This window comes from Calypte anna, chromosome 1, assembly GCF_003957555.1.
Source record: "Calypte anna isolate BGI_N300 chromosome 1, bCalAnn1_v1.p, whole genome shotgun sequence".
NCBI classification, from domain to species: domain Eukaryota; kingdom Metazoa; phylum Chordata; class Aves; order Apodiformes; family Trochilidae; genus Calypte; species Calypte anna.
This window is the reverse complement of record NC_044244.1, coordinates 114,847,117-114,860,445: the sequence shown is the minus strand read 5'-3', so window position 1 is coordinate 114,860,445 and position 13,329 is coordinate 114,847,117. Positions and strand designations below refer to the sequence as shown.

The 13,329-nt window shown below is 43.3% G+C and overlaps 1 protein-coding gene across 1 annotated transcript in view; it reads left to right on the top strand.

The window, feature by feature from the left end:
* Positions 1-7,175: 7,175 nt before the first annotated feature.
* The window catches only part of LANCL3 (LanC like 3), a 37,706-nt gene continuing 31,552 nt past the window's right edge, over positions 7,176-13,329 (top strand). Inside the window, exon 1 of the mRNA XM_030464920.1 lies at positions 7,176-7,721. Within this exon, the coding sequence (XP_030320780.1) occupies positions 7,176-7,721 (546 nt within the window). The remainder of the gene's footprint in view (positions 7,722-13,329) is intronic.

Here is a 13,329-nt window from a genome sequence, read left to right as displayed (position 1 = left end):
CAAATTTATACCCCAGTACCTGAACATTTTGCCTATCGACAGGGAACTAGAATGTCTCCCTGCATAATTCATGAAGGTGTGAATTATTTTTATATATCCTCTATCTTTTTTTAAAAGGCATTTGCAAACTGAAGACTAGAAAAACAAAAATAGTTAATGGCAATCTGGAACCATCTCAGAGCCTGATATTGCAAACAATATTTACTGAGAGCAGGGAGGGACTATTCACATATATAAGATAAGGCCCAAGGGTAAACACCTCCTGATCATAGTTTACACATTTGAGGGTGCAAAAATAAAGCAAAATAGTTTTGTTCAAAGGCCAATAGCAGTACTTCATACTATTTTAATTTATAATTTCAAACTGCTAATAAAGGTTGTTCCTACTGGGAAAAAAAAAAACCAAAAAACTATAATATATTTCATTTTTTTGTTACCTCCCCTTGCATGCCAAACTGCTGAAGATGAATCTTAATCTACCACAATTGAGCACAGATTCTATGCATCCCATCAGACTAATGTATAGAAACAAAATGAAGACAAGACAGTTGCCTTTATAGCAAGATCTGTAAATGAATGTGAACAGAAATTGATTCTGAAATGTTCTGGGCACTTTCCCAAGAAAACATTATCACTGTGATTAAAAAGAAGTGCTTCCTGCATTGTTTCAGGATTGCTAAGAATTAAAAACTGTGGCCTGCTTAATTATTTTCTGAGACCTATTTTCAGTTCAGTAGCAACATCTACATAAACAAACAAACTCTTATAGGCTCTTAAAACTTAGTAGATAGAGAGTAATACTGGAGTATTGTGTCTAGTTCTGGACTCCCAAGTACAAGACAGATGTGGAGCTACCAGAGTCCAGTGAAGGGTCACAAAGATTATAAAGAGACTGAAGCATCTCTCATACAAGGAAAGGCTGGGAGAGCTGAGACTGCTTGCAAAGCAGTCTTGCAAAGAGGAAAACAACAACAACAACAATCAAACAAGCTGGAAGAGGTTTTGTTTCCAGGCAATATTGTATTTCTATGTGTGTGTCTGCATGTGTACATGTCTTGTAATACACAGAATATTACCTGGCATTATGAATGTCTCAAAGATGTCATGCTAAGAAATTCAGATCTAGCCAATATGCATGGCCAAGATGGAAATTTTAAAAAATGTCAAATGCAACAGTTTTGATGATTCAAGACTTGCAAATCTTCCATCCACATGAGCACGTATCTAACTTCCTAGCATACCATTTCTGGAGATGCTATCTTTCCTCAGGCACATGAAACCCTAATAAACACAATAATCATTATTTGTATATAAGACCCCAGGACATTTTCTTATCGGACCTAATCTTATAGCTTTAAATTCCAGCAACATGCATTAATACTCAGTGTCTGCAGCAGTCTGGTCCCAAGGCTGCAATAGGTCCAGTCACTGCCCCAGCTCTCTTCATCATCTGCGTGGGATGAGCCCTGCTGGATGAGGTTCCTGCTCTGGCAAGTAGAAACATGATCCATTAATAAAAGTCTTACATTTTCATCACAGCAATTACTAGGGCAATACCAAAATGTACAGAGAAATAAATGCAAGTAAGACATTCCAGATAAAAATGTTAACTGCTTTCAGGTAAAAACTTTACGTTATTTCAGATACCAATTTTTGCTTCTCATCTTTGAAAAGCTTCCAAACTCCATCTCTGACAAAAATGTTACAATTCAAATCTTGGATCTCACACTGGCATCAATTGTCAAATAGATGCACTTAAGGAAATTTAGAATTGACAGTGCATGTTGTACTGACAAATAAGTCAGGAAAAAGAACTACTTTGCTTTATTATTAACAGCGGAGTGCACACTGGGGCTTTTTGCTTCCTTATTCTGTTAGCTAATGTCAGAACCATGCAGAGAACTGCAGATTAACTACTGCTCTCTAAGCATACAGGAATACTTGCAGCTCATTAGAAATGACCTTGAACATAAAAAATTGGACATAATCTGCTCCACAAAGAAAGGGTGGATTGTGACAGACCTATCTGCAGAAAAGAGCTTGACCATCCTGCAAGTTTGAGTTGATTCAAGCCAAGGGAAGGAATGCTAGGAATAACATTGACTATTGAAGAAGCTTAGAATAGGGTCAAGGTAATGTTATTTTGAAGCTAAATTTTCGCTAGTTAAGACAAAACTCAGAATTTCAAACCTGCTCTGCAGAAAGCACTGGCATTTTTCAACAGATGAATGGCAATTCACCCATCACAACTAAGTCTACGTACAGATACTGAAAAATGTTAAACTCTCTTCAGAGACTTCATAACAGCGTCTGTGTTTTTCACCTGTGCAGAAACCCTTAACAAAATTAGCCCACATCTCTGAATGGAAAACATAACATTCTGTAAGCAGAATCCCTTCTGTAAGCAAGGAGTACCAGTACCCACACTTTCAGCATCTGGTTACAAGAACCTTTATGTTGCACACTGTATATTCTCACACAAAAAAAATTTTAAAAAAATATAAAACCAAAAAGCCAAACCCAAATCAAACTAAAAAACTTTCCAGCCTTGTTTCCTAAGGAAGGAAACATGGGAGGATCATGCATGACTGTCCATCTATTTATTCAGTATCCCCACTATCCCTATAACTTTGCATTTGTTGGACAGTTGCAACTACCCATGCTAACAAAGGCAGAATCTCAAAGAAATTTAACTCCTATTCAGTTCCCAAGTTTCATGAAACTCAGCTCTGGACAGAAATTCAGTGTGCCTTTGGAGCAAAAAACAATTCAGTGTAGCCCCTTACCAGGGGCCAAAGGTAATTCAACTCCACTTGCAGACAAAGAAACCTCCAAGTACCCCAGACCACTTGCAGCACATTTTTCGCACCAAATGGGAAGAGCACGTCTGGAATGCAGAAACCAAAGCAAGGAATGCCATGATGGGACAAGCATGGGAATAAGATGGTGATAATGGAAAATAGAAAACAAAACAGACACCAGACTTTATTAATCCCACTGCTCATAGACCACTGCTCATAGTTCCACTGCTTGATCAACAACAAATACATGCCAGTCTCAGAGTGTAGGTCTGCTGCAGAATAGCACAAGAACAATCATTGAATACCCGTTGGAATTCAAATGAGATAAGAAAAATTAAATATCTGACACAATATTCAACATAATCTCTGTGAAATAACATGCTTTGCCTTCTGATGTGCAATTTTCCTCGCGGTGAAATAGGAATACAGGCACTAAAACCTGTATTACTTCTGTCATGCAGAAATCATGCTTGTCTTATCAACTGTGCACAAGTAAGAGAACAAAAGGTCAACTTAGGAAAAGAGACTCCCCTGTGCAATGCCAAGAAACACTTCATTTTCAAAACAGGTCCTCGTATCACCATCAATTGATTGTCATGGAACAAAAAACACAAAAGCTTTTGTGCAGCTTTTTAAGTGGAGCTCATACAGAACAGGATAGCCTAACTCAATAAACTAAAAAAAAACAAACCTTATGGTAAGAAATCCACTTTTTAAGTGGAGTTCATACAGAACAGGATAGCCTAACTCAATAAATTAAAAAAAAAACAACCTTATGGTATGAAATCAGAATATACTGAGCAGTCAGAGGCTGATGGGGCAATGTGGCTATGGCAATACAATGCTATGAAATCCTTGGGGTTGCCTCTGATGCATGTCTCCTTGCCAGGCTCCTCCTTCACATTTTAGCTACTAGCAAAGACTCCGCAGTGCACAGTGATAATTTCCTCTTCAAGAACCCATCACAGAGAAAGTAGAAGGGCACCCAGGCTGATTCATCAGATAGCTGATTTTAAAAGGTAGAATTTTGAATTTAACAACCAGCGTGCTTAAACCAGCCTGAAGACCCTCTAGCACAACCCTGCTAATGTGTCCATGCCATAATAATGTTCCTGGGACAACAGCATTTCACCTTCATCTCAGGAGAGATGTGGAATAGTGGGCAAGAACTAAACTGGCAGTCATGTGAGTCTTCAAAACCCCTGTAGTACACTAAGTTTTTACATCTGTAAAAAGCATTCCAGACAAATGCTAGACTGACATGTAGAACATTTGTTAGGAAATGCTTCCAGTCCCAACTGAGGGCAGACTACTGTGCTATGTTAGAAACATCAGAAGTCATGGATTCTCTGAAGGAATGCATAAATAAACAAGTAGAAGTGAACAAACATACATGAGCAAGCCCACCAGAAAGTAGTTAGCCCTACTTCGAGCACAAATTGGACGAGGTCACCTCCTAAGGTCTCTCCCAACCTGAATTATTCCATATTACATTTTATCAATATGCAATGTAAATTGCACTGATATCTTCTCATTGCATTGATATCTTCATCTCTCACATGGAGAATGTGTTCTGTAATGATGGACTTAGTAGAACAGCAGAAACAGCTTTGGGGTTTCAGCTCCCTCCTCTATCATTACGTCTACCCACCTCTCCAGTATTATATCCTTTCCTTGTGCAATCCATAATTTATTTCCTTTTCCTTGTCTTCCTGCATCATCTTAACACAGCCAAAGAGGAGGCACAAAGTGCCCTGGGAGCTGCAGCAGTGGAGAAGGGGGGGGAGAAGTTACACATTTACTCTGGGAACCAAGAGGAAGGCAAACCTCAAAGGATGATCTGATGAGAGGCACATGATCTACATCTGAGAATCACTCCTCTTCCATTTGCATCAGTACTGCAGCTATGCTTGGCTGAGTGAGAAGGACACAGAAGATAGACATCCTATCTAAAAGCATAAAACTTTTGTACACGAAAACACTAGTTTAAGATTTATTTTTTTTTTTACATTTTAATTTAGTTCTCCTATTGACTTTGGTGTTTTAATACTCATAAAAAAGAAGCCCCACAGAAACTGTCATCCTGATTTCTTGCTTGGTTGCTGTATGACATTTGCTAACCCTACACTGGCTAAGCACTCTTCACTTTGTCAAATTACACTCCAGAGCATGGCAGATTTTTCTTTTTAGCACTGACTTCTTTTTGCAAAATATTGTAGCAGTCTTATTTAACACTTTTATAAAAGAAAATGTTGCTAAACCAACAGATTTTCATATATAGTCTGTATTTTTCTTAAATCCTTTGCTGATGAAACTGGCAGAGAGTCATTTCCCCTTGTTAAAGTTTTCAAAAGGTGGCATCTATGACAAGATTGCTCACTTGCTCACTTTTAGTGGAGAGAGATAAGCACCTCCAGTGAGAGGATTCTTTCACATCAATGGGAAAACAGTATCTGAGACACCTTCCACCCCAAAAAATTGTAGGAAAATACCATCCCTTTTGATTTGAAAAGAAAAAAAAAAAAAAGAGATTGAAAAGACAAAGTAAGCATCCCCGAAATGTGGAATAAATGATGTCATAAATAAAAATAAAACTCCCAAATTTTCACTTAAAAGAGCACTTAGGATATATGCTTAGGATATATAAACCAAGTAATTATGCTGGAAAATCCTATCAACAGGCAAACAGAAGCCAGTTTATGACAGAAAATAATATATGAATTAGATTTCATACCCACTGGTTGGGTGTTTTCACATTTGCAATGCTCTAGATGACCAAGATCTGCACTGTAGAAACCACATATGGTCCAGCTGTGAATAAGCAAGAAAAAAATGGGGCTTTAAAGAATGTGTAGAAGCATAGACTAGTAGGTGATACCTGGAACGTACATACACATGGCAAAAATACAATGAAGAAAAGCACAGAAGCCATAATCATAGGGTGGAAGCAAAGGTCTTGGAGCAGCTCATAAAACCAAAAAAAAAAGGAAGGGGGAAAAAGGGATAGGTAAATTGCAAGAAGTGAGTGTGGAAGTGCAAATGAGGAGCTGAACAAAGTCGAAGGTACTTGGATGCAGAGGCAAGCAGGCTGAAACAAGCAGCCAGCACAGAGCAGAGGGAAGGCAGCCATAACTCTAGGAAGGTCTTTCAGCACTCAAAAGACCTTTGGCCCTTGCTGCTGCTGTTCCAGCTGCTGGCAACCAGCTGAAACCTCCAGTAAGCTGCTTCTTCCACCAGAATTGATGAGGAGGTCAGCTCAACAGAGGCTGCATGTCTTGTAACAAAAGTACCAGAGACCACCAGGTGACCATTAGTCATGGAATCTTCATGATAAATTCACTTCTGTTGCGCAAGTCCACATTGCCAGGTGAAGATGTGATGACTGTGTATTTGTATCATGTAAGAGTTGCTCTTAATACCTGCTTCAAGATTTTCTGTCTTTTTTCTCCCCCTTTCTTTTAACTAGGAACCTATTCAGTGGCCTAAATTTTCAGTTTCTCGTAAGCTCTGGCTTGGCTCGTGGATGAAGGAAAGGGACCAAAGATGGCTTTGTGCCATCGATGCTCTGCTGGGGACTTGCTTAGCTTTCCGTGTAAACCGGTCCTCAGGCTGCCCTCCTTTGGGTTTGGCTACGTTCTTCGGCTCTGGCGGCAGCAGCCCCCGAGGGGCTGTTCCACAGCCAGGAATAATCACTGGGCTGCCTTTTGCCCACCCTTCCCGCTGGATATCTCCTGCAGGCCGGGCACTCATCCCGGAGTGAAATATTCCGACAGCAGCGGGGCGGGAGAGGATGAAAAACCCAGTAAACCCCTTTTCCACGGGGATCTGCGGGGGGTTCAAGCGAAGGCACAGCTGAGCCTCGGAGGGGAGGATGAGGCACCCAGCAGGACGAGCTGAGCACCCGAACGGAGCCGGCCTCCTCCATGGTACGCCTCAGCGCTCTGAAAATACGGGTCGGTCACAGACCTTTTTTCGACAGTCCGGCTGCCGCTTAGGATGCGCAGCTGGGTCGTCGCCCTGCGGACCCCGCGCCGAGGGGCGCTGAGGGGGGACAGCGGCAGAGGCGGCCGCTCCTCCCCGAGTCTGGGGGCGGCAGCGGCCGCCCTGTAGCAGACCCGACCCCAACACTGCCGGGGGGGACAGTCCGGTCTCTCCCCCCACCTCTGCTCTCGGCGGTTCGGCAGCAACCGCCTCGCCCCCCGCCCCTCCCGGGAACCCCTCCGCCGCCTCTGCGGGGGCGCCCCCTTCCAGCCCCTCCCGCCGCTTCCCGCCTCCCCCGCGATCCCTCCTCCCGCCCGCCCCCTCCCCCGGCAGCTCCCTGCTCGCTGCCTCCCGCCCGCTCCCTGCTGCGCAGAGCTCCGCGCCGGCGGGGGCATGGAGAGCCAGCGCTGCTTCGCCAATCGCTTCGATGACTACCCGGGCAGCCCAGCGGCTGCGCCGGACAAGGAGGCGGCGGTGCCGCTGGTGACCGCCACCATCGAGCGCATCCTGCGGGAGCTGCCGCCCCTGGGCGGCCCCCGCGGATGCCCGGGCGGGCTGTATGGCGGGGTGGCCGGCGTGGCCTATATGCTGTACCATGTCTCGCAGTGCCCGCTCTTCGCGCCGTCGCGGGAGGCCTACCTGCGGGCCGCCCGCCGCGTCGTGGACGCCTGCTTGCGGTACCAGGAGGGCGGCGGGGAGGCCGACGCCGACACCCGCGCCGCCTTCTTGCTGGGAGGCGCTGGGGTCTACGCGGTGGCAGCTCTGGTCTACCGTGCCCTGGGGCTGCCTGACTACACCCGCCCGCTGGGCAAGTTCCGGGAGCTGAGTGAGGTCTGCGCCCCGCTCTCCTTCCTCGAGTGCGGCTCCGACGAGCTCTTCGTCGGCCGCGCCGGCTATTTGTGCGCCGCCCTGGTGCTGAAGCAGCGGCTGGGCATGGAGGTAAGAGCGGGGACGGAGGGGCGAGGGGCGGTGGGTCACTCCCGAGGGACCGGCAGCGCCGTCGGGGCCGTCGACTCGTCCTCCGGGAGGTTTGGCGGCATCCCGGTGTCCCACCCCTGCTGCCGCCGAGGCAGGGCAGTGCCTCGCCTCTGGTCCGCGGCCGGGGAGAGTGCACCGGTGCGGAGAGTTGCCGCAAAAAGGGAAAAAATACCGCCTTTTCCAGCTTGCACTTTGAGGGCATGCTTCAGCGTGAGCCCCGGGGGCGAGGGGGGGCATTGTCCGGTAGCTGTTTCTCCGCAGCGCTCCTCCCTTAAAATAAAGGATGCGTCTTTTGGAAGAGGGAGCGGGAATCTCGGGGCGTGCGGGGTGCAGGGCCCTGGGAACGGGGCGCTGCACCCCGGGCATGCCGAATGCATCAGCTGTTGGTTGTCCGGTAGCAGAGGTACCCCCGGGATGCTCAATAACATTTCCGTAAAATGAATGAAGTGGGTAGGAAAAAGAATACTGTTGGGTGAAACAGGGTAAGGAACCTTGTATAAATAAGTGGTGCTGCGCTGGAATTTGCAAGCAAGGAACCAGATTTTCAGAGAGACTTGCTTTAATGAGCCCGGCATACAGAAGTTGGTAGTCTTTTGGAAATTTGGCCATGAATTTTGGTGTTTTTCCTGATAGCTGGTGGTGTTTTGTGGCTTTTGTTGTTGTTGGGATTTTTTGTCCTTTTTTTCCCCCCTTTTCTCTGGAAGCATGACATGTGCTGTTTGTGTTGTTGGTTTCAATACTTGGGACTTCATCCTAGGATCCTGTCATTGTCAGGGCTGAAATGTAGAGCTTCCACTGATTAGACAATAGTAAGTATTGCAACTGATTCTGTCTGCTGTGGTGTTTGTCACTAAGTGGCCAATGTATCATGTGAGAAGGCATTTGTTAGATTTTGCTTCTGTCCTCTTGTCAAGTCCAATCTGTGTTTCCTCCTTTAATCACTGTTTTGCAAGTTCATATGCTTCTGGCTTTCTTTGCTCCTGGGAGACGAAGCAACTGTTCCAAGTAAATAAATGATGTAAAAACAAGTGACTCTGCCCCATCCAATACCAGCTACTACAATCAGAGTCCAATGAAATTCATTTAATGGAGGACTCAGGAGACTCCAGGGTATCCAGAGAAGGCAAGAAGAATGTTAAGGCAGTTGAATGTTCTGATTGTCTTGAACAAAAATCCTTACAGCACTAAATAGTTAAAGCAGCACACTGTACATTCTGACTGTTTCTTTGTGCAGGATTATCTTGAGAATCATAACCATAAAAGTTGCCACGTGCTTTGTAACTATGAGAAATCCAAACTTTGTTCTGACTGCATTTTCTATGAGGCAAAAGTTTTTGTACATGCACTGCAATCCTGCATGCAGTGTGCAGCCGTGCCAGCCTGAGGCAATGGTTTCTCACGGAGATGTCAACCATCCCTGTTAGTTCAGTTTGCACTGGGGGAGTGTGTCTAGTGCCCATTTCAGTGCTTCTGATGGTGTCACAACAAAGCAGCTGAATGAGGTAGCACCCTGGACTCTACTGCCTCATTTAATTCCTTCATCTTGGTTGTCTTGCGTCCTTGAGAGCAATTGCTGGACAGTTTGGAGAACAGGTTCAGTGACCTCTCACAGGCAGTTCAGAGGAGGTGAACTCCTCTCTCTGCTTGCTTGCTGAAAAATTATAGTTTGTGCAGTTGTAAAGGGTTAAACATCCCCACAGATGAGCACAGGTATGCACTTATTTGGAATCCAGTTAGCGAGTGGGTTAAGTACAATCACAGAGGGCTATATTTTGCCCTGGGGTTTTTTGTGTGGTGTTTTTTGGGTCCCCTTGCTGAGGCTTTAAACAGCAGCTAACATCCTTCCATGGTATTGTTTATTCTGTCACCACATTGTAATTTTAAATGTATAGTGCAATAAATAGACCAAACTAATCTGAACCATTAAGTATGAATTTAATTTTTTTTAAATTTTAACAAAAAATTAAAACTTTTAATTAAAATATTTCATTCTTTAAATGAGGAAATGTATAAAGATATCTAGTCTGTGTGTATTCATGCTAGAGCAAAATTTGAGTCCTTTGATAAATTTTCCCATTCTAACACATAAGTATTTTAATTAGTACATTGCCAGACCAGACCCTGCATCTTTTTACAAATGAAAAAAAAAAAAGATGCCCAAAGAGAGTGCATGTCATTTATTACCCAAGGTCAAACAGTAAGCCAGGTACATCCCAGAATAGAAGCAATGTCTTGTGATTCGAACCACTGGAAAATGCTACCTCCTGTAATTTGATTGTGCAGTCTCACATGGCTCATTGCAGCATGTTTTCTTGTTTCCACGTTCTTTTTTTTTTTTTTTTTTTTTTTTGAGGACACTGTGCAAACATTTCTAGCACAAAATCAAATCCATTCCTTACATTGAAATATAGCTGCTGCTGCCCATATGTTGTTTTTTTCCTCTGAAGAAGTCAAATGATGACCTATATACAAGAACTGCATGCCCTTCAACAGCAGCTTTTTGAAAAAAAAATTACCATTTGTGTTGTGAGTTTGGTTTTTGGGGTTTTTTCCGGGCAGGGAAGGAAGGAGACTGTTTTATTTTAGCAAACACCAATTTAGCTCAGCTGCTGTGCTCTGATGCTTGTTTCTTGCTAAGGCGTCTCAGTGTTTTAAAGCTTCACATGTTCTTCAGAAAGTTAATGGACTGTCCTGAAGGATCCAGTCTGTTGAATAACATTGACCTCATGTGAAGAAGTCATTTATATTCAGCTGATTTTCAGAGTTTTAGGCTAATACAGCATTTTCCCCACATGAATTACTTGGGATTTTTTGCATGAGTAAGGATTAATTTAACCGTCAAGGCTTAAAAGGGTCTGGCTTTCATGATGCACTTTGCATTAGGAAAGATGGTTTTTCTTTTCATCCTTTCTTTAGGTTTCATGACACTGTAGTCAGCGCTTTCCTGGCAGAGATAGGTAAATATTATTTTGGCAGAAACAATGTGTCGTCTGTATAAGGCACATAGAAACAAGGTGTGTGCAGTTAATTGCCATGTTTTCACTGTTTGGGAGAAATTTTGTTTCTTTTCTGTCTTCTTCAGGTATCTCTTTTTCTGATGCTTACAGTGTTGGTTCATTATGTGTTCTTGGGCAAACCTGTCAATTCTGCTTTTCATTCTCTTCACTCACAGTAGTAAGATAACATTAACATGTTGGTTGCCAGTCATCTATTTGGGTGGTGTTTTATCCTCTCATTTTTTCCTCAGTGATGATTCTGTCCCATTTTGTGGTTGATAGAGCATGGTATGTCTCAGTGGTTGCACTTCCTTCTGGCAATGTAATTGTTAGGTGAGGGAGGAAAAGGTACACAGGTTCAAGTGCCTTCTTTCATCACCATCTGTTAAGATGTTACAGCCTCTTAGCACTGCTCAGGTTTTCTTTAATAACTGTCTGAGCTGACTTGACTGACTTCCTCTAGCTCTGGGTCACAGCAGAAAAGACAGCGTTGGGGTAATAGCAGTGCACCAAGTGGGATGCAAGGCAGCATTTTGCCTGGCTGCCTGATGCTGTGCTTTCATTTGAGACTGCAGCTTTGAAAGACATTGGGACACCATAAGAGACCCTTGCCTGCAGCTGCAAAGGACAAAGCTGGACCAGCACACTCTGCCACCAGCATGGCCAAATTGGTTCTTTCTGGAGCTGAGCACTGGGCTGAGTCTTGAGAGCCCACAGAGACCTAAGGCTCTTTCATGCCATTACATCTCTGTGGCAAAGGAGCATCTCAATTTCCTTTTCCAACAAATGTGATGTCATTATTTCATGTGTGTTTCTGAGGCTCTTGTCCCATCACAGGGAGGGCATAATTCTGATTCTATTCTGTTAAGGGATGACCAGAGAGGGTAATAGTTTTTTTGGCAGGACACCACTGAGTGTAGGGCCCTGGTGAAAGTCATAATTACTCTGGATGCTGTCTATCACCAGAGCATTTTTTCTCTTGGACTTCACAAGAAGTCAAGCTGACCGACTTCACCTGGTAGGTGGAAAGCAGAGATAGCACTGCTGTTTAATGTCTGGGATCTGGGTACCACAGCAAGGGAAGTGTGAGGCAGGACTGGCTTTTAAAGGCAGTGGAAGAGATTGATGTGCAGTACATGAGACCTGACAGGTTTAGCCAGTGTATTTCGATATATTCTGGGAGCAAAGATATAAATGAATGAACATTGTTTTCTCTCAAATCCTCAGACAACTCTGGATGATACTGCTTGTTCCTCAGAGTGTTCTCTCCAGATGGTGTTTAAAGACTATTGTGCGTTACTTTGTTCCACATTTTCTGTTTTGATTTTTGGGTCTTTTCAGTCTTCTAGAAAAAAAAATCAGAAAGTGTCAGAAGAAAGAGCTTCCTGAATCCTGCATAGAACATGTCCATTTGGGACTCTTTAAACTGGAATCTATATATATTCGTGCTAAAGATAGTGTTTACGAAAGACATGAGATGGATTGCTCTTAAAAAGGGAGATCTGTGGGATGCCCACAGAAGAGATGCATCTCTGAGTGCTGTAGTGCAGAGTACCCATATCAGGCTTTTAATCTCACCTATACCGTAAAGGGAAGGGTTGTCCTTTGAGGTGAGATTTTGTTCCTTCTCTGTGCCCGTTAAAGTCCTTTTCTCTGCATAGAAGAATTTGTCAGTTTATCTGAAACATGGTGCTTGAAATATCAAATGTTGTGCAAGCTGGAGCTCTACTCAGCTTTCATGATTTCATTTTACACAGGCCACTACACAGCCAGGATGTTGGAGGGGTTTGCCACTGAGATTAAAATGAAATACCAGTCAAGATAAAAAGCTTTTGATCCTAGCCTACTTCTTTTAAATGTACATTTTTCTAGCAATGGTTTCCCAAACCACACAGGGGGGCTAGATTTTGCATTAATTTGCTTAAATTGATGAATTTAAACCAGGAGTTGAAAATGGGAATTTTTAAATAGTGAAATAAAGGGAATCATTTACATCTGGGTTTTTTAAAGAAAGAATTCTACAATACCTTGGGTCTACATTTCAGAATATATGTTTCTCTTCAGCAAGGTAACACAAATCTTTTTTATTTTATACATCCTTCAAATTCTGAGTTGGGGAAACCTTAATAATAGCCACCTGGATTCAGTTCAACACAGTGATGCTGGATATACAGTTCTAGAGATAAAGCAGAAAATTGGAAGTTGAAAATGTTGAATTTCAAGTGTATTTTTAAAAAGCCAGTAAAGAGCAGAGGTCTTGGTGTGGATCCTACCAGGATTGGAGATTTGATTGACACCAGTTTAGCTACATACATTATATATTCTGTTGCAGAAACGTGGATTTCAACAGCTTATAACTGAAGAGTGGTATTAATCTGCCATCATTTTCTAAAAAGACACTTTTTAGCAGTGTCATATCTCTGTTCTGCATTTTGCTGTCAGAACAGTGTTTGCCTATGCAGCAGCATCTTTCTGCTGGAAAAGCAATCCGGATTGTAATACTGAAGCTATAATACCTGTTTTTAGTAAGAAAAATAAGCACATTTTTCCAGGGGCATCATATCCAAAATAGG